The sequence below is a fragment of the Tachysurus vachellii genome, chromosome 25 (assembly GCF_030014155.1).
Source record: "Tachysurus vachellii isolate PV-2020 chromosome 25, HZAU_Pvac_v1, whole genome shotgun sequence".
In the NCBI taxonomy this organism is placed as follows: Eukaryota; Metazoa; Chordata; class Actinopteri; order Siluriformes; family Bagridae; genus Tachysurus; species Tachysurus vachellii.
Window position 1 is genome coordinate 7,114,122 of NC_083484.1, and position 22,895 is coordinate 7,137,016.

Consider the following 22,895-nt stretch of genomic DNA (forward strand, 5'->3'; position numbering starts at 1 on the left):
TGACATTTAGAAAGTTATTATCTGCTAAATTGATAGCGCACATACCATAATTAGTATTCTCACAATTGTAAAAGTGAACTTATTTTGGTATTCTTGGAATCGTCATTTTTTAGATTGAGAAATGTTGTTTCAGTCATTAAGGGCCTGTTATCGTCATTAAGGGCCTGTTATCGTCATTAAGGGCCTGTTATCGTGGACGTTATTAAATCGTATCTGTAATGTGTTCATTCATGAAATGATCTTTTGTGTGTGCTAGTGGCAAGTTGTTTCCACCTGGTGATTTTCTGTCTTGTATCTGAGTCAGTGCTTGTGTCAGTGTGAGATCCAGGCTGAAGTGGCTCACATGTGATATAAAGGGAGTAGGGAATGTGAAGTGTGCCTTGCTGAAATGGATGTACTGTACACTGCAAAATGCATCTCAGACCTTCTGGAGTTGTTTAAGCACTTCCATTAACATGTCTCTGTAAGGCGTTTACACGCACATGGATTTTGATGAATCCTGATATTGCTGACACGTGCTGTGACTCGGTGAAAAAGTCTTGCCACATGATAACCTTCAGCGACTGGACTTTGTTTTGATATCAAAAAGGTTTCAATTTTCAAATCTCTGCTCATGTCCATTTCTCTAGAGAGTAATAAGGCTGAAGCATCAAGATATTTTTTTTCTTCCATCCTTCTTTTTCTTTCTTCTGTGACTCATTCTGTGTCCATCACTCATAGTCCAGGTCCAAAACAGGCGTTCCTCGTTTGTTCCAGTCCTCACACTCTGACACTTTCATTAGCAACTACCCCCTTGTCTCGCTGCCTCTCTCCTTCCCCCTCATTTCCTGGCTCTGTCTTTCTCTTACTTTTTTTTTTCTCACTCTGCCTTTCTCTCACTGTCTTCTTCACTCACTTCTCTAATTACTTCACTCTTTCTGTCTCAGTAGTCTCACTTTCTTCTTCTTCCGTCCTCTCTTTAAGCTCTTTGAATGAACGCATACGTTTCTCTGATATCGTGAGGGCTGCTGAACATACTCTGATGTTGTGCGTGCTGTTCGGAGCATAAACGTTCTTGCGACGTTACTTACTACACACACTGCATAATTTATTACCTTTCAAACCACTCTCCATCCCGCCCTCTCTCCCTCCCACAGTCTTTCATGCACTTTAATTAGAAGCACAATTAATCCTCTTTCTTTATGATGGTGATCAATCTGAATCTATCTTACAAAGCCTCCCTCTCATGGTTATGTTCCTCTCTGTATCTCTCTCTGTCTCGCTCAGTGAGTGTGATTGTTAAGGAAAGGAGGAGCCGGGACAGCATCACCCTGGCCTGGCAGGGTCCGGAAACGTCCGACGGCACTGTGGTGGAGTACGAGGTCACCTATTATGAGAAGGTTAGTCTCTACTGTAAACTAAGCCAAGTGCATAAATCTTTATGCTCACCTTTCCGGCTGTATCCAAACCTGGTCTGATCGGACATATGGTAACTGTTGAGCCATTGCACTTTATCACACCCTGGGGAGCCAATGCCGATGTCAGCACTCATAGATTCACTGCCGCTAATTAACATTCCAGGATGCTGAATGCATGCTGCGTGACCCTGAACACCTCTTGTCACACATTTGGTGACATTTGCATTGAGTGATTTGTGGAAATGAATGATGTTAATGATTCTGGTATGAGGGAAGCTTCTGGTCCTTAAATGAATCTCTAACCTCTTAAAAAACATCTAAAATATAAGTTTACAATAAGGCCATATTGCATTAACATATGTGTTTTTGTCACGTCTATGATACTTGTAATGGGTCTGTCTGTGTTTCTGTCCTGTTTCTGTCTGCTGTCTTTCCCGTTTGTTAATTGTTTGCTCCGCCCACTCTTTGGTTTCCATGGACATTAGTTTCGCTTTGTCATTGGTTCCTGTCAGCTATATATACTCTGTTTGTTCACTTCCCTGGTGTTGGTCGTTGTTGTAAGTCTGTCACGGTGCAGGACAAAGTGTGAATGAGGATCCAAATGCAGTTTTAGACTTTTACTAAACCAAGACAAGAAACAGGCAAACAAACAGAGCAGAATACAGAGCACACAGGAGACGGGAACATTAACACCAACTTACAAGAACGACCAACACCAGGGAAGTGAACAAACAGAGTATATATAGCTGACAGGAACCAATGACAAAGCGGAACTAATTAGAGACAAAGACAACACACCTGAAGGAGAGAAGGAGTACAATTAATGTCCATGGAAACCAAAGAGTGGGTGGAGCAATTAACAACCGGGAAAGACAGCAGACAGAAACAGGACAGAAACACAGACAGACTCATTACAATACTGAACAGGTAACTTTCGGCAATATCTTTGGTTTCTTTCAAAACTATGCAGTGCCTTTTTTTTATTATTGTCATGTGCATGCCAGCATTTCAAATTAATTCAAACCGAGATAAACGCTTAAATGTTTGATACAATGCTGGCAGAAGCTTAAATTCATAAGTATGTTCTTATTGTTTTGATGGTGGAGTCACCATTACCTAGACATTGTTTAAACGTTCATACGGCTTTAGATCTGCATATAGGATCTGAAAGATCACTAATTCGTAATGTTTTGAATTTGAGTGCCCATGATAATGTGCAGTGTATCATCTGACATGTCATCACATGTCACTTCATTCTTCCTGGAATTCTGCACAAGTGGCTGAAGAGGACAAGCAGGTCATCCCATAACTCTATTGGTGTACAATGGAGATCACTGATGTTTTTGATACATGCAAATGATTATGTGTTACATAGCTTTTAGAACAAGATGACAGATGAACAGACTTGGCAGCTGGGTTTGCCTGCTTTGTTTGATGTTGGCCACACGGTCCAACCTGGCTTGAGCCAAAGCTTATCAAACTCACCCATTTATCACTGTTTTGGCTTGATAGCCTCAGAGAGTAACCACTGAGAGTCTCCTGCCTGAAAAAGGTGCCACATGCCTCTGGTAAGAGCTCATGAAAGAAGATTAATGAATATCAGTCCATAAAATATTAATGCAGACATTGGCAACGGTTAAACTTCAGGAAAAGAAAACAGGATGATAAAACAGCTGTCCAGATACGTTTCCTGGGATCAGGGATGTCTAATTGTTTCAATGAGTGCTAGCTATCGCAAACAGGAAAAGTGGAATGTTATATGTTTTTTTGTATGTTATATGCATCTGTTTGTATATGCTTTAAACAATGGCCAAATTGTCAGTAGACACAATGTCCTGATACACAATGTTCTGATTCATGTGCAGTCTGCAAGGTTTGGCAGCAAGTCGTGGAAATGTTTGAATGGATTGCTGTAGCTTGCAAGTAATAAAATGATTTTTGACCATGCAGCATTGATAAAGTAAATATAATTTTCTTAGCCTACATAATGTTTAAATATAACTTGTGTGATAAGTCATCATGTTGTCATCACATCATAACTGATCCAGAAAAGAGTCGATTCACTGAATCTTTGAAAACTAAGAGTCAGCACCAAAGCTTTGTATTTATTTATTTATTAATTTATTTTTTTATCCAAGGGAAGAAGTAGTATATATCCAGACCGGATACAATCCAAGTACAGAGCTGAACAATTTAAGTTTATAACCTTAGTTACAATTACTTTATTACCGCAGATGTATAATGACAATGAATATGTAATAAACATTTTTATAATATTAATTACCTATGACAGAGTTTGCACATTTTACTGTTTTTAATAGTTAATTTTCAGGTACATTCTGTAACAAAATTTAACACCAGACCAGATCATTTTGTTTTTACTTTGGATTTGTCTGGTCAGTGTTGAACTGTTCAGGGCTTGAACTTCAGGTACAACATATAGTTGTAAAAATATGTGGAACCAGTAAAAGAGTACAGAATGCCACACCGTACGTTAGTGTCTTTTGGTTGTCAAGATTTGATTGATTGAGTAAAACAAATCACCGTATCGTGGTTATGTATTTTTTTTTCTGATTGACTTATTTAGAATCAGCGAGACCAGAACTACACAGTGCTGAAGACCAAATCCAACATCATGACAGTGGAGGGCTTGAAACCAGGTACCACGTATGTGTTCAGGGTTCGTGCTCACACTGACGGAGGCTACGGCAACTACGGCGGAGAGATCGAGCTGGAGACGAGACACGAAGGTGAGCGTCAGCTAAAACCTACACATGCCCCAATATTTTATTTAATTACTCCTTTTTATCTGGATAGACGATCATTTCATTCTGTCTCTCGGTTCAGTAGATGTTAAGAAGTTCATGGTCTTCATGCTGTCTGTGTTTTCACTCCATCTTCTCTGTGCCGTAATTGTTTTTCCTTCTGTTTTCCCTCTTATCTGTGACAGCTTACAGAGCTAGGGCAAAGATATCATTAAAAACCACTGAGAGAGCTAACAATGATTGATAGACTACAGCTTTTCACATCATTTCTCTAAAGATTTCCAGCTCCCCTAGTTCCTCGAGGAACAAGGCCAGGCACAGTTCACTCTTGACCTGTTTTATTTTTCTTCAGTGAAAATGACACAATGCTTGAGACAGTTAATCTCAGACAATTGTAAAATATTTATGAACTGATGATATCTTGTCACCAAATCTCAGTCCCCAGAGGCACACACACACACACACAGTGCAGATAGTCTTTTTTTCTGACGTGTTTGAAGTTTTATAGCGTATTTTTTTCAGCCCCCTTGACATGTGTGATCAGGGTTCTGAGTAGGCAGGTCTCATGTAACTAAACAACAGCAACAACAGCTGCTTTATAACCTACGTACAATTTTCTATTTCAATTCTAAAGTACTTTATTTTCAAGATGATTAGCATACAATATTGCCAAAATATCAAAATAGGAAGGAAAGGAGAATAAATAAATAAATAAATAAATAAATAAATAAATAAATAATAATAAAAAGTGACTAAATATTATCTGCCAGTGTAGGACAGTAAGGGATATCTGAGGGCAATTATTCACTCATAAAATTGTAAAATTAAAGAAGATAAATAAAATACAATAGATGTATGTGTATGTGTTAATGCTGCGCTCTGTCATGCTAAGCCAAATAGTCATAAATGTTTTACACCATGTTTGAAAGAGATTTTATTTAGTTGAAGCCAATGTTATTGACTGACATTAATATTTAGCTTTATTTTTATCTAAGAAAAGGTGTAATTCAGACCGTATACAATCTCTCACAGAGCTGAAGGGATGTTTATGACCTTGCGTAAGCGGTTCTCAGTGCCGCGATTTTAAATTCAAATTCAACCTGTAAAACTTGCAGCTCATAACCTTCACCACTGAACTACCACAATTTCATACAAATATGGAATAATTGAGTATTTGATATTCTAGAGCCTTGCTCAATGAGTTGCACTACTGCAATGACAATGGTAATGAATATTTTTATAATGAAGGTAATCAATGATGGAATTTTGTGCTTATTCTATTACTTGTATTATTCCATTTTCAGGTCAATCAAAACCCTGTGTTTTTTATTTATTATTTATTTTTTATTTCCTCCCCACACTTTCTTTCTCCACAAAGCCAGATAATTTTGTTTTGCCTCCATAATTTTTTGCTGAATTCCCTTTTTTTCTACTTTCTCAACCTATTTTGGAGAGCATGTTTTATATGCCTTGTGAAGTGCATTAAACTATTTCCTGTGTTGTCACATGGAGCACATCATGCTGATTGTACTGGGGAGCTCTTTTTATATTTAATGTATTCGTCTGTAATTCGAGGATCACTGCTGAGGTGCAGTTAAAGTACTGAACAGAGATTATGCTGTGGAACCACATGCAGTGAATCAGAACCTTTTACTTAAATGCCTAATGAATGCCTAATAAAATGCATAGTTTAACCACGAGTAATTAATTAAAAAAAAAACTGATTAATGCTTTGGGTGATATCAGTCACTCAGAGCCACTGAGAACAATACAAAGCTTTTAAATGAAATCCATTGCCATGAAACATATAAACTGACTGACAGCATATAATAAGTGTAGTAACAGTTTCAGTGTTTCATCTGTTGGAACAAGTACAATTTTCTAAGCTGTCTAATAAGGGTGGATATACCGTATTGTTAAATTAAATCAAATCTGCGGTGATTAGGGGCATGTTGGCTTAGTGGTTAGTCATTCGCCTCACACCTCCAGGGTTGGGGGTTTGAGTCCCGCCTCCAAGAGGTGTGTGTGGAGTTTGCATGTTCATCCCTGTGCCTCGGGGGTTTCCTCCGGGTACTCCGGTTTCCTCCCCTGGCCCAAAGACATGAATGGTAGGTTGATTGGCATCTCTGGAAAATTTTCCGTGGTGTGTGATTGCGTGTGAGAGTGTGTGTGTGCCCTGTGATGGGTTGGCACTCCGTCCAGGTTGTATCCTGCCTTGATGCCCAATGATGTCTGAGATAGGCACAGGCTCCCCGTGACCCGAGGTAGTTCGGATAAGCGGTAAAAAATGAATGAATGAATGAATGAATGCTGTGATTAATGTGCACAGCTAGGTGTGTTAATGGTCAATAATATGCAAATTCATAATATTCTTAAATATGCTAAAATCATTATATAATCTTAAACGCTGATCCCTTTAAAAGTTACTAGCTGCACACAGAAAAGTAAAATAAAGTAAAAAATAAATAAAAATAAAAAGTAAAATACTGTATATTCACCAATACTCAGTCAGAAATGAAAATCAGCCCTGAAACGTATGTTTGGCTGTGATGTAATAGGTAAAAGCACCACTATTGAAAATATCAGCTGTGTCTTTTATCAGCTGTGGCTGTTATTTCTCTGACAGATATGTTGGCAGTGGGAGATCCAAACCAGAAGACCATCTTGGCTGTGTCCATTGCTGCTGGTGTAGTACTCCTCATCCTTCTTGTGGCCTGCTTTGTGGTCAGTGGCAGGTAAGAACATCTGGATTTTCAGCAGTGTTTGTGTAAAAAGATTTAGCAAGATAGGTCTGGTCTTTCATTTAGCGGTTTCTTATAAGTAAAAAGGAAAAAAAAAATCTTATGCAGATTCTCTCACAAAGTTTAAAAAAGAGATAAAAGCCATCTTGGAAAAACACAGATTGCAGAAATACTTAGTGGGCAATAATTTTGCAAACAGACTACCAGAAGCTGGATTTTACAGAATATAAAGGGTCTGAGAGAAAAAGCAAGCGCTCTACTAAAAATTGGAAAGGCAAATGATTGCAGTCCCTGGGGATGAAAGCAAGCACTTGAGAAGCCAAATGAAAGAGCAAGAGAGTGTCGCTGCATCCCTGGCAATAACAGTGGTCATTAAATGAATATAAATAAATGAATATAATCAGAAGAGAGGAAACAGACAGAGGGAAAGAAATAGACAGATCGAAGAGAAAACTGTTTAGATAACACATAGGAGCATCAGCTTTTGATGTCTCTTCAACCGATCAAAGATCAAGACATCATACCTTTATTTTTTCCCTATCAAAGGAAGTCTTATCAATTTTAGTGTCTGTTTTGTTTCCATGATGTGGCTTTCAGACCTGCTCTTGAAGTCTTCATCTTCATTTCATCATGTCTGTGCAAAAAAAAATAGAGTCTCAGTATTAGGATCACAATATACTGTGTGTGTCTACTTGTTTACAGATGTTTGTGGAAAGACCCTGATGGAAGCAATAAACAAAAGGGTTTGAATTTTGTCCTCTTGGAGCATAATGTTGCACTTTGTAGCTGGGAAACTAATGCAGTGTGACAGGCTTTAGAGTAAAGAACAGGCTACTGTACTGAGTTTGAAAGCAAAGCCAAACACTTTAACTGCATTCATTGCTTTGGCATAGATTTATATGGTACTGTCTGGATTTAGCTGGATATTTGATATGTAGTATCCAGAATTCTTTCAGCTCTTTCCAAATTTATTGAGATATCGGATACTGTCACTTTCAGGTCATCTGTTCCAAAATGTACATTTTAGGATTACACGGAAATTTTGATTTTATATACAGGTTATTAGGTTTCAGAAAAATTTACTCCAAACATTTCTTGGTATCCTTCCCTTACATATCCTTGCATAGCGTATTTTAAGCAGCAGGTAGTCACCCATCTGTTGTAGATCATGTTTTAATGATGGGTGAAATTCAGTTACTTGTGTATCCCTGAAATCGTATTAAAGTATAACTAAAATAATCATGTTAAGCACAAAGCGTGTTATGTAAGGAAAATAATCCGTGATGTGACGGAGGGAAGTGGAATAACTGTTACCAGCAACAAGGAGGCTGACTGGCATATCTCAATTGTCTGTAGTGTGTGAATGCATGTATAAAGGTGTGTGTGTGTATGTAAAATCGTACCTGTTGAGAAATTTGAGAATTCTTATATGGGGTCAGATCAGCATCAAATACATTTGTTGTCAAATACAATACATATACAGTCAATTATTTGTGGTAATATTTCAGAGAAAAATATCTTTGTCTGATTTCTGCTCCGTTATCCAAATGCTTCAAATGCATTTGTCGTCTTTTGCTGAATTTCTTCCTATGCTCTCTTTACCGGCATAACCGACTTTGTCTCTCTGTGTGTGTGTGTTTTTGTTTTGTGCGCGTGTGTGTGATCGCCCCATCCATGGTGTCCCTCCCTAACACTGACAACAGAGACTCCTTCCATAAAGCTTAAATAATCATATCCAAAGCACAAACTTCACCATATAAACATGTACCAGTCAGATGTTTGACCACATTAGAGCAAAATTTATAACAGACCTTGCTGTAGCACAACATAAAGCAAGATGGAAGGCCGTAAATGATGTACTTGTGAAATGAAAAATCATATTCAAACATTACTACACAGTTTCAAGTGAGTTTTTTGAAAGAATTTTGCATTTGGGCTTTTGTTAATGAGATTATCTTAGTCTTCTTTTGTTGGCCGAATATGAAGAAAATTCCCTTCTGACTGACTAGCTATAGCCTTTTACCAGGTGCCATGTGATCATTGTTGTGCTCTTCTCTTCTGCCTCCTGCTTTCTTTGTGAATGTAATTATAAAATGGCAGTTACACTCCACCAGTCAGAGATTGGTTTGGTTATCTCTGCAGAATGTTCCAGGAAACATGGCGGCGATTTGAGCAGGTGCTTCCCGATCGGTTAATGGACGTGTGCCATTTGCAAGTCCAGGTTGCCGAGGGATTTTTTTCCCCCTGCATGTCCTGAAAACAGAGCAGGATCAGGATCCTGTTGGGGTAGAAAAATGAATAATTTTTCTTGGACTCCAGCTGGATGACTGACTGTTTTTATTGAATGCAATTATCACAGTTTAACAGGTTAATCCTTGTCATTCCCATCCATTCCCATCCTCATCTTCTACCGCTTATCCAAACTACCTCGGGTCACGGGGAGCCTGTACCTATCTCAGGCGTCATTGGGCATCAAGGCAGGATACACCCTGGACGGAGTGCCAACCCATCGCAGGGCACACACACACACTCTCATTCACTCACGCAATCACACACTACAGACAATTTTCCAGAGATGCCAATCAACCTACCATGCATGTCTTTGGACCGGGGGAGGAAACCGGAGTACCCGGAGGAAACCCCCGAGGCACGGGGAGAACATGCAAACTCCACACACACAAGGCGGAGGCGGGAATCGAACCCCCAACCCTGGAGGTGTGAGGCCAACGTGCTAACCACTAAGCCACCGTGCCCCCCATTCCCATCCATTCTGATTTAATTGTTTTCTTTAGTTTGACTCTGATTAGTAACTTGTAGTTCAGTTATATGAATTAGTCTTTTTAATTCCTGTGAATAAATATGAAATTAATTGTGAATGCTAAATTAATTGTTTTGAAAATGATCAAATTGCAAACCTGTTAATCACCATCTAGCTTGTCTCATCTGTGTCTTGGTTAGAAACTGGCAGTCACACTCCACTGACTGAAGGTGTATTTGATTATCCCAATGGAAATGTACATGTTGTTGAGAAAACATCTGTACAAATCAATGTCCAAGTCAATTTTGTCAGCTTTCCAAAATGGTGAATTGCCTGTTAGTGATGAGTTTCAAATTACAGTGTAGTCAAAAAAGCAGACCAAAGTCTGGATGCAGCTCCAGCAAGGCAACTCAAACCAAGTACTTCTCCTTTGTCATTTTTTTTACGCTTTAGGCTACAGAGTGTAATCAGGGTTTGGCAGGATGTTCAGATGTCGTTCAGGCCTTTATGAGAATGTTATGTATTGTGTCAGAGTATGATCCATCTTTTATTTATATCACCGTATATCATTTTATCTCTTTATTTTCCTCAGGTGATTCTGTGTAGGATTGTGTATGTGACCTATAAAATCTGAATTTGAATTTATCCAATTGCACCACACTTTATTGGAAGCAAGCCCTCAATGTGAAGTCATAAATGTTGCATGAGTAGATAACAGTATATATGGCATTATTAACAGGATAATAGGAACTGGAATCAGTGAAGTCTAGGAACTGAGAGAGAATGGGACTCCAGTGTGCTTGTCGAAGCAGGGCATCAGAACTCGTACACTATGCAGACATGTCATGTGTTTGCATGGTGATTGAGGACTATATCACATAGGCACAGTTGCACACAAAAAAAGACATCAAAGCCTCTCACACTCCCAGAGGAAATAAGCATCACAAAAAGCAGACTTTATCAGCATATAATATTTTATATGCAAAAAAAAAAAAAAAGAAAACTCTTTGGTGTTTATGTGGTTATCCATTCTCTCTCTCTCTCTCTCTCTCTCTCTCTCTCTCTCTCTCTCTCTCTCTCTCTCTCTCTCTCTCTCTCTCTCTCTCTCTCTCTTTCTTTCTCTCTCTCTCTTTCTCTCTCTCTCTCTCTCTCTCTCTCTCACTTTCACACATACACACACAATTAAACAGCCCTGATATGACTAGAATTTAATCTTAATTCATGTCTGCTTAATCCAACATGGTCCAGATTGACAGCATAGGTTTTTTTCTGCTGGCTGAAGTATTTGTAATTCAGGACTTCAATCAAGTCAAGTCAAGCTTTTGTCATTTCAACCATATATAGCTGACACAGTACATAATGAAATGAGACAACGTTTCTACATAGACGTTTCTATGAGCTACATAGAACAACACAGAGCTAAGGACTTAGTAAGAAAGTCCGTGCCACATAAAGCTCATCTATGACTATGAGACAATACATAACAGCAGCACCAATCATAGTACATACTGTATATTCTACAGTACATGTGCAAAAATACAGGAATGAACACTTAATATAATAGCAGCAGTTATATGTGGGATTGTAATGTGTTGTGTGAAACAGCAATTGACTGAACGTGTAAGACATCATGTGTAAAGATCAGAAACAGTGTAACAGCATGTAAACAGTTTGATATGGTGGTGCTGTAGACATGGATGTATATTGGATGAGTGTGTATTTGGTGCAGATCAATGCAATCCATACAGTTGCGTGTGTGTGTGTCTGTTCTGCTCAGTACAGTTCACTTTAATTGTTGAGGAGTCTGATGGCTTGTGTAATGAAACTGTTACACAGACTTGTCATGAGGCTTGAATGCTTTGGTACCTTTTACCAGATGGCAGAAGGGTGAAGAGTGTGTATGAGGGGTGTGTGGGGTCATACACAATGCTGTTAGCTTTGCGGATGCAGCGTGTGGTGTAAATTTCCATGATAGAGGGAAGAGAGACCCCAATGATCTTCTCAGCTGTCCTCACTCTCCGCTGCAGGGTCTTGTGATCCGAGACGGTGCAATTCCCAAACCAGACAGTGATGCAGCTGCACAGGATGCTCTCAGTGGTCCTTCTGTAAAATGTAGTCAGGGTGGGGGCAGGGAGATGTGCTTTCCTCAGCCTTTTTAGGAAGTAGAGATGCTACTGGGCTTTCTTGGTGATGGAGCTGGTGTTGAGTGACCAGATGAACAACAAGAAATGTGATGCTCTTGATGATCTCCGGATGAGGATCCATTGATGTTCAGTGGAGAGGGGTCGCTCTGTGCTCTCCTGAAGTCAACAACCATCTCTTTAGTTTTTTCAACATTCAGAGACAGGTTGTTGGCTCTACACCAAGCAGTTACCTGTTGCACCTCCTCTCTGTATGCTGACTCGTCGTTCTTACTTATGAGACCCACCACGGTCGTGTCATCTGCAAACTTGATGATATGGTTCGATCTGCATCGCTTCACAGTCATGAGTCAGCAAAGCGAACAGCAATGGGCTTAGAACGCAGCCCTGAGGGGCTACAATGCTCAATGTGGTGGTGCTGAAGATGCTGTTTCCGATCCGGACTGATTGATGTCTCTTATTCAGGGAGTTCATGATCCAGTTGCGGAGAGAGGTCTTCAGGCCCAGCAGGCTCAACTTCTTAATCAGGTAGTGAGGGATGATTGTGCTGAATGATGAACTGAAGTCTATGAACATCATTCTTACATATGTATCTTTGTTGTCCAAGTGGGTGAGTGCCAAATGAAGGGTTGCGACAATGGCATCACCTGTGGAGTGGTTTGGACGATACGCAAACTGCAAGAGGTCCGTTGAATGTGGTAGCTGGGTCTTGATGTGCCTCATGATGAGCCTCTCGAAACATTTCATCACAATTTGTGTGAGTGAGACGGCACGATAGTCATTGAGGCAGGACACTGTAGACTTTGTTGGCACAGGGACACTGGTGGAAGTCTGCATAGAGTTCTCCTCACCTCGGTCGTGGTCAGGCAGAGTACCTGATCGTTGGGGGAGTAATGATCTTCCTTGCCGCTATGATGTTCTGCACCTTAAACCGAGCATAGAAGTCGTTGCCCTTCCACATACGCCGGGTGTCTCCGCTGTGCAGGAAGTGGCTGTGGATTCTCTGGGCATGTGCATGCTTTGCTTCTCTGATGGCTTGGGACAGATTGGCCCTTGCTGTACTTAGGGCCGTCCGGTCCCCTGCTCTGAATAACGTCCTGTAGATGAGGCCACATTCCTGCACCACTCAGCACTTGTATTTCTTAAACATTCTAATTATTTGAATGTGTACATCCTGATCACTCACCTTATTGTTTTTGAATACATTGCTGCCATATCCAGGATTTATGGGTGTAAAGGTGGTGCCAAAGATATCCTCATTTCCTTCTTTCAGTCTGTGAAACAAGCTGGCAGAAATCATTTCCCTGCGCAGACTTGGAGAAAAGCACCCAATTTCTGCCAAGTGTATGCAAAAAAGATCTTTTTTGGGGAAATGATTTATTTCATATTTAGATCACATTGCTGTTGAATACTTGAATCTGATTGGTAGTTCTATTCTAGCAGCTCAGGCAGTAGTTTAAGTGTATTAAATGTAAAAAGAAACCTAAATTAAAAGTATGACATATCATTTTTTATGAAATAAGTATAAGTATTGGCAAATTGCTGTAGTCTAATCGTATTATATGTACACAAGCACCAGTGAAAAGCACTGAAGAGCTTGTATTGTCAAAAGAACGTGTATTGTATATTTTTATACTGACATGCCTTTTTGTAAAAACGGCGAGAAGCACGAGCTTGTGTTTAATGCACTTATATTTTTCTTTAAAATTGAAATTTCTTATAACATGATTGTGATTATGCAACTAAAGGCCAACATACTGTAACTACAATCACAGCCTCCATATCTGCTGTGCTGCTATAACCAAGGTCATGGTTCTTTCAGAGCATTTTAAAGGAATTCACTTTCAGTGCTGTCTGTTTCATTACACCGTTGTTCTTGTTCACGATAATTCGTTCCATTAATCTGTATAAATAACTCATTTGCTTTCAGTTCCTTTATTAAATCTCATTCTCTTAATCTTAGTCTAATACACAGATTCTGCAGATCGGTTCAGTTTCTGTTCTTTGCCATTATTGATCCTTCCTCCTATTGATTCCCTTATTACTGTTTTTTTTTAAGTAAACCCTCCTAATAATAATTCAGAAATTGTACCTGGTTTTGTCACACTCTATTCTTATGGCATTTAGACTCTGTTATTTAGACCCTGTCTTCTTTTCACACTTGACCCCTGCACAGTAAATTGCTTTTTTCTTCCAAACTGAAAAAGTGAGGGTTTGTATTCCTCTCTTATGTGTTTCCCTCTTTCCTGTTCTCTATTAGTTCTACGCTTACTCACACACGACACACAGGAAGAATAACTTTGTCAACACATCCATACCTCTGTGTCTGCACCAACTGTCACCTGCAGATAAAGGCATTCACGCGCACACACACATGCAGACACACACACACTCACACAGAAGCAAAGACAAAAGAAATTCAAACAAGAGAAAGAAACTGGGTCAAAAACCATTCAGCAAAGGTTTTTGGTGTGATGTCTTTCGAGAAACAGGGAATGTGTTAATTGCACTCAGACACCCAATGTCTGTTTTCTTCCTAAAAAATATGTCATTAATGTATAGCTGTTACTCAAATCTGCACCTTCCTCCCCCAATAGTGTGATCTGTCAGAAGAAGGCGTGCGTATTTACAACTCTGAACAGAACCTCTTGGGCTTCCGCAGTGACAGGGGGAAGTGTTTCATCAGTGCGTGAGATTGGGGTATAGCAGCTGCAGGGGAGGTTTTTCGTGGCACCTCAGGGGTGTGAGGGTAGAATGGGAGTCTGTTGGGTTGGTAGGAGGGTCGATTTATTCTCCCTGATTACCACATGCTTCAATCAAACACTCTGCCTCCAACCCCCACTATGCAGACACACACACACACACACACACACACACACTCCCCTGACTGTATCCTTAAATCCCACAGCCATGTAAAAGCATGTCCATCTATTACCTTTGCACGTGGCACTTACAATGGAGTGTGTGTGTGTGTGTGTGTATGTGTGTGATGAGCACAGATGCACACCAGGACACAGCCATGGATGGTTTGGGTTGCCTGCTGGACAGGTGGAGTCTCTCTGGGGACTTTCTCCCCTTCATTAAAAGCAATGAAGGGGAACCTAAACATACACATATCCCTAAACCCCCGTTTGTGCTGAAACAGGCCCCAAAGCCCCAGCTGTGCAGCAAGATGCAACAGCGCAGATTAGAGGGAGAGTTGGATGGTAGATCTTTCCATCCCAGCAGTCTCTTATTATGTAATTGACCCCCAGAGCTCTGACGTCCTGCCTGAGGCTCTTGTGTTAAGATTGGACTGCTGCACAGACGCTTACTGATCAGCTGTCATCAATGGTTTTTTTACTGCTTAGCACTGGATGTGACAGGGAAACAAATTATCATATTCGCTTTTAGCAGAAATGTGAAAGATATTAGAAATCGTCAGATATATGTCATTTGACAGAAGGCAAAAATATAAATTTAGTTCATTTGGGTTCAATTCTGATCAATTCGGTTGATCATTCGGTAAAAATAGCTACATCATAGCGCTCTTTGCACTTACACATAGTTCGTGTTTGTGCAATGGGCCTCAGTGATATTTTAGCAAAGTTGTGTCAATTTCAGCTACAATTTTTCTCCCTGATTTACAAATTTTTCCAAACTGCAAATTTTCTTGTTACTCATCTGTATATGGTGATTACCCATAAAGTGTGGTGAAAAAAAATCACAAAGCACACATAACCTATATTAACATAAATGATATATAAACTAAAACATAAACTAACTACTATTTTTTCTTACTAATTTACCCATTATACTAATTTTATAATCTCACAAACATACAGAGTTTTTGCCCTCAGTTTGCTAAAAGAAGTTTACTGAGTAATAAACGAATCTCTTATCTGCTATTTGTATTTGTCAAGCTGAATTAAACAGGCTGGCATCAGTAACATTACTGTCTAAACTGTTGGGAAATGTTGGCAGACCGGAAAATAGTATAAAGAAGGATAAAAGAATTGAATTTATTGCGATAAGACATGTTATTATGTTAGAGCTCACAGATGATCCTTTATTATAACATGTAACACAAATAGACATAAGCTGTATGTTAAGATATCAGAGCAATGAGAGAAACTGTATGCCTTTCTGAATGTGATAACTGTTCTCTAATATTTTGGCCATCCATTATGACCATGATAGCTGACTATAGATATATATCATAACAATGTAACAATGATATATAAATATATATACGTATATACATATATATATATATATATATATATATATATATATATATATATATATATATATGTCTTTATGATTATCGAGAAAAATGAATTATATTGAAAATCATTTCCAAAACATTTCAACTTTTACAGCTTTCTTACACTAAAGTGTTACTTTTCCTGTATATTATTCAGCTATTAATCTTAAAGCATATAATTCATTACCTACTGTGAATCCTTCAGTAAACACTGTGAAACTAATGAGAAGAATTACAAGAGATCCTGGTGGTTTGTGTAGTTAAAAGTATGTGTTAACAGTTTTAACAGATGTCACAGATCATTATTTAAATGTAGGCCCGGGTGCAAGATCTTTATCTACAGCATGTAAAGAAAACACTCCATTTGTATCGATGCGTTCCATACGTCCTGGGAAAAAACACTGATAACCAGCTTGTGCCCTGCTAAAGACTTTTTGTGATCAGATGTCTGTGGTTCAGTGGTGGGCCCTTGTTTTGCATAAATATTCAAGAGTAAATGTTCAGACTGCTTTATGCGAGTATTGAGCTGTACCCTTGTGGGAGTAGCTTTAGAGCGCTTCCTTTCTCCAGCTGGTTCCTAACAGAAGGCCGAAGCTCGGTGCTGAAGTTCATCTGCTGTTGCCCAGATGGGCCTCCTTTCCTCAAGATGACCAGTCACTGACCGTCTCCATTTTACCATGTAATTATTATGCTCTGTCAGGCTCTTTAATCCAGCTTCGCTGCTGAGCTCTATTGAATATATGCAATGAAAAGAAAGCAAGCAAGTGAGAGTCTTGAAAAGGATTAAAAGAATAATGAACATGTTATCAGTTAAAAGCCCTGCATGCTTCAACCCTTGTGATTTCACATATTCATTAAGGAAGGTATTATTTAATTCATGACCTTTTGTGCGGCTTTGATGAACGATAATATCTGATATGTCCAGCTTTCAATGTATTTTTAGTTGTAATAAGAATTAGGATCAGACCTCTATTAAGTTGCCAGACTCTTTAAAAAGCAGCTTTGTGGCTGACTGCACCTTACTGAAGCTCATTGTATAATATTGCACACTGGTTATTATGTATGGCTCTCATACAGTAAGTTGTCCTAGACAGAGTCAGTATTGTATGGATGATACCGTGTCGTATATTGCTTTTTTTCTAGGCACTGTGGCTACATCAAAGCGAAACAGGACCCTGAGGAGGAGAAAATGCAGTTCCAGCATAGTCGCGGTGAGAGACACTTTGAGTTGTGAAAAACACTTCTTAGCTCTGAGCAAGAAGCTACGGTGTTTTTAATCGCCAGAGCTCACCTTTATCTTTTCGCATTTCGCAGTTTCTTACAGCATAACATTCAAAATTCCACAGAATGCATAAGTGAGTTGCCTGGAGCTAGTTAGAACAGACACTCTGTAATTTAACTCTGCTGTTTAGTTAGTGGGCAGAGGGAGAGCATGTTTCTTTAGCAAGTCATGCATTTGTCAGTAAGTGAAGCCTCGGTGTGCCGAGGCTCCCTCTGTTGCGTCTGCTGATAAATTATGCCACTGATCACTCCAGTTGCCTAATGTGTGTTTTCTCTAATGACACTTTTCCTGCCTGCCAAAGACAATGCTTAATGAGGTTGCAAATGTGGTGCGTCGCTCTTTTAGGGAAATGGATGGTATACTAATGAAGGAAGCAAACTGACTACCAAAACATGGTCATTATCCTAACCTTGCTGTCTTTCCTCATGATTTTCAGTCCCACTTCCTGGAAGCAGAACGTACATTCATCCTCACACGTACGAGGACCCGAATCAGGCAGTACGTGATTTTGCCAAAGAAATCGACGTCTCCAACATCCGCATAGAACGAGTGATCGGAGCTGGTAATGTTAAGCTATTGAACTTAAACAGTTATACAGTCTAAGAAGGAAGAATGGAAAAGCAAACCATATGCCCTCGTGTTCTAATCCAGGCGAGTTTGGGGAAGTGTGCAGCGGTCGTTTGCGTCTGCCCAGTAAAAGGGAGATCCACGTGGCTATCAAGAGTCTTAAAGCAGGCTACACAGAGCAACAGAGGCGGGATTTCCTCAGTGAGGCAAGCATCATGGGCCAGTTTGACCACCCGAACATCATCAGACTGGAAGGAGTTGTGACCCGATGTGAGTTTCAGTCCCATGTTTCACAAGCAATACACTTACACAGTAGGAACGTAAATGCATTTGAATACACATTATTTAAAATAATATTCACATAACAAATACAAATTACATGCACACATATTTAAGTTAGCTTGGCAGAAAGATTCACAGGATCTCTGGTTGAAACTAGTGTTGTTCACCGGTATTGAAATCACAGGGTACACTAGAAAAAAGTCGCACAAGCAGGAGGTCAGGTTCGAAGCTCGCATAGCCAAAAAGATGTACGCAGTGTATCATACATTATAGTAACTTGCTAGCATCACAATGGTTTACATTTTACGCTACTACTTTGTTTGGAAACTAAAGTGAACTAAATTTATAGGAAACATTGTAGGCAGGTATAAATAAAAATAATAAGTATGCAAACGGGATAAAAAATTCACTAATGCACATCTGTAGTCATAGAACAGTCAAGGAACGGTCAGAGAATCCATAGCTCATGCTGATACGATTCATAAAATTGGTGGGGGGAAAAAATCTGCTTGTTTAGGCTACACCCAGTTTTAGTTTAAATCAAAATTTGGGCATTAAATATATAAAATTATACAAAACAATTAAATAATACAATTATAAAGTTAGCTAGTTAACACAGTCATTACAAATATATACAGTATTTTATATTTTCCCTATATTATGTTTCCATACTTAACACCTGTTATACTAGGGCATGGATGTAAGATGTGGAGAGTGCATGCATAGGTGCACAGAGTTTTCTTTGTGTTGCTCTTTTCCTCTTTAGCAACAAGCAGCATGCAAGGAACATGAATATTTCATGGGTATGAATATGCATTCTATGAACATTGCTGTCACAGAAAAGCGCTGGCCTACTTAATGAGAAGTCCACAGCCTTAAGACAGCGGAATTTCACTGTAACCATGTCACGAAAGCAAAACATCTAAAATATCGTAGGTGACAATTTTATGGTGTTCAGATGAATGTTTAGTTCTAGACAAAGAGATAGAAGAGAACAAAAAATGTTGATGCTCTGCTTCTGCTGTTAATTTGCATTTCAATAGAACATATTTGAAAATTTATGCTAACAAACCACACACATACTGACCCCCAAATTGGGGCTTATTAGTCAGATGATAATGACAACCACAAGGATAATGTTACTACTGATCTCTGCCCTACATTTATCAGTTCACTGAGAGCAATTTTGCCATGTTATTTACTCAAGGCTCTAAAGTGGTGTGTTGTTGAACAGTGATGTGTTGTGTAAAGACAACGAATAATTGGCTCAGCAGAAAATGAATATTCATCCAATGACTAATGCAGTGTGTGGCTCTTACTCTAAATGTGTCCAAACATTTTATATTGATGTTGGTCTGCAAATCAGTGCTTTTCTTCTCTCTGACAGGAAAGACAACGGATGTCACGCTTTCCCCCTCTATTATGCAGCACTACTTTAAATTTCAATACGCGCTGCTTTATTTTCTCCTCCAACAAATTTGTGTGGTGTGGATAAGCAAGTTGGGCTAGAACAGATGAAAAAATGTATGGTATATAAATAAAAAGCATTTCCTTGGCCAAGGACACAGTATGTAAAAGGAATTTGTCTCAGTAAACAATGGTGTTTATATACAGTCAGGATCTAGAGCACAGTAATAGACAATAGACCATATATACAGGGGATGGATGATGAAACTGAAACCTGGATTTAGACCATAATAATGTATTAGTATGGTGTAGAGCTCCTTCTGCGGCCAGTACAGCATCAGTTCATCTTAGGAATGACAGATACAAGTCCCGCACAGTGGCCAGAGATATTTTGAGCCATTCCTCTTGCAGAACAGTGGCCAGATCACTATGTGGTCCAAATACACCCTAAGGTGGTTCAGTAATATTCAGGTCTGGTGACTGTCCAGGCCATGGGAGATGCTCAACTTCACCTTTATGTTCAACAAACCACTCTGTCACCAGTATTGCTGTGTGTATTGGTGCATTTTTATCCTGATATACAGCACAACCTTCAGGGTACAATGTTTGAGCTGCCGAAAGCCTCCAGAATGTGTGAAACCTCCAACCTTACAGTAAATCAGCCAGTGTTTCAGTTTCACTGTTCATCCCCTGTACACTTTTACTGCAGTGTGTAGCACACACACACACACACACACACACACACATTTATATATATATATACACACAACATACACTTATACATAATCTATAACACAGTGTTTATAAAGCAAAATGCCATAGATTAAAAAAAAGGGCTCAAATACAGTCGGTAGCATGTAGACCTGCTTTTTGACTGTAACCATTGTTTGTTTTGAATGTAAGTAATCACATTTTATTTCTAAAGCCCAAAAAGGTCCTCTACATAGCTAAGAACATATAAAAGGATGCTAGTAAATACACAGTATATAAAACACTGATAAGAGGAGGATTATATATGATAAAAGCAAACAGATTGGTGGGTGTGCATGTGTTGGGTTTTAAGTGTGCTCCTTCTCTGTGTGTGTGTCGATTGGGTGAGATAGAGTAGATAGGATCATGTGCTGAGTGTCACAGTAATTTCACAGGTCAGAGAGCATCCTGATGGAGCTGCGCACAGGCAGACGACAGGTCAAGACCCCAGTACACTGTGTTATAGAGCCAGCTGCCAATATAGCGCCTCTTCTCAGTAGAGGAGCATAATCACTCGTCTGACAGGGACAATTTGGCATGCATTAAAGTAAAAAGAAAACTTTCAAATAAGACAATTTTGGTTTATGTTTATACTTGCTGACAGAAGGAGAAACGACAAGACCGAGAGCACAAGCATAATTATGTTGGAATATGAAATGTGGCTGTCACATTACGCACAGCTTTAAGAGCTGGTATATCATTATCTCCCGCGACAGAAAAATTAGACCGTGATTGAGCTCATTGTAATGCAAATAGAGCAGTGTCTAAAAGAATGGGACTAGACTAGACCGCCATCCTACAGCCTGTCTTAACAAAAACACTGAGCTGTCATGGTCTCCATGATAAACCCATTGTGAATTTAACTGCTAGATTAGTAGGCTATCTTCAATCTGATAATGTGCATAGGCTGTCTACTTCTGCTGAGTTTGGAGCTAATATGGTTTTAGACATTTTTTTTTGATGTTTCTGACTTAGTGATTGGTCTTGCGGACAAGGGAAGTAGAGAAGAGGATCATAATAGGATTAAGTTTGACCTGGAGCATTACTTTTGACTGGTTTTATATTCCAGTAAGAGGGAAGGGATTCCCTGATGAAAATGCATTATGGTCTAGTCTGTGCCAGAAAAATTGGCCCAAATGCATGTTTCATTGAAGTGCAAACTTTTTGACAGGAACTATCACGGCTATAAAGCACTGCTTTAAAGTTTGATTTAACATTTTTTTAAAGAAATGGTTAGGATTTCCATGTCTGTCTCGTAATGTTTTTTTTTTTTTATTTTTTATTATTTTTTTTTTGGGTGAATCTCAAAGCACATCATGATTCAATTTTATTTTGATTCACTGCATCAAGATGTGATTATAAAATGATTTTATGCATCCTAATCCATCTGAACTTATTAATTCTTTGACATTGATTATGTTTTTCTCTCCCAGTATGACCAATTTCTGTTTTTCAATGAGCTGATAGAATTTTTTAATTTTTTTTTTGCAAATGTGACTGTTTAATTCTGTAATGGAATGAAATATCTGGATTTTCTGTCCATATCAGAAAAGATGTGTGCTAGTTTGCTACAGCCTTGCTGTCAGATTTTCTCAGATAAAATTAGATATTAAAGAGAATTTAACTATTTCATTTTAATTTTTGAGTCTTGTTTTATATTCAGATACATATATCTTTTTTTTTATCTATGTCTATTTAAAGAGGCATTAATTATTGAATAAACTGAGGGGTAACAATGAGATCTCTCTCTCTACATACACATATACATATTAATCTAGATTAAATTCTAGACACATATGTTATTCACTTATTTTTTTAGAATCCATACGCAGTTCCACAGTGATGTGTATCCATCGGTTATTGTCCTGTTTTTATCCACACTCCTTTTAGCATTTGGGAAGACAGTATAATTATATATTACAGCTAAAAAGGATGCTTCCTTTTCCACTATCAATCATATACCATTACCCACAGGCATGGATGAGTGGCTCATGACTAATTGCCATAATGAACTGATCACGGGGCCTCCTGCCACTTCTTTATAAATGAACTTGGCCTTCAAAGCTGTAAAATAGACAAACGCTATTAGCTCATTCTGAATATGTTCAAATTCAAATTCAGATTATTCGTATAGCGCTTTTACCAGTTCACATTGTCTCAAAGCAGCTTTACAGAAGTATAGAATATATATATATATATATGAAGAAAACATAAGAATAAATATAAATAAATGAATACATACTTTTAAAGTTTAAAAGACTATATACAGTTGTGTGAAAAAGTGTTGGCCCCCTTCCTGATTATTTATTTTTTTGCACGTTTGTCACACTTTAATGTTTCAGATTAATTTATTAAACAAATTTAAATATTAGACAAAGATAACACAAGTAAACCCAAGATGCAGTTTTTAAATGAAGGTTTTTATTATTAAGGGAAAACAAAATCCAAACCCACATGGCCCAGTGTGAAAAAGTGCTTGTCCCCTAAGCATAATAACTGCTTGGGCCGCCATTAGCAGCAAGAACTACAATCAAGCATTTGTGATAACTTGCAGTGAGT

The 22,895-nt window shown here is 38.7% G+C and overlaps 1 protein-coding gene across 1 annotated transcript in view; it reads left to right on the plus strand.

Annotated features, from left to right (window-relative positions):
- Positions 1-22,895, plus strand: part of ek1 (eph-like kinase 1) — a 75,543-nt gene that overhangs the window by 38,691 nt on the left and 13,957 nt on the right. The window contains exons 6-11 of the mRNA XM_060861900.1: positions 1,267-1,379; positions 3,985-4,147; positions 6,789-6,897; positions 17,192-17,259; positions 17,767-17,892; positions 17,982-18,167. Coding sequence (XP_060717883.1) covers positions 1,267-1,379; positions 3,985-4,147; positions 6,789-6,897; positions 17,192-17,259; positions 17,767-17,892; positions 17,982-18,167 — 765 coding nt within the window. The remainder of the gene's footprint in view (positions 1-1,266; positions 1,380-3,984; positions 4,148-6,788; positions 6,898-17,191; positions 17,260-17,766; positions 17,893-17,981; positions 18,168-22,895) is intronic.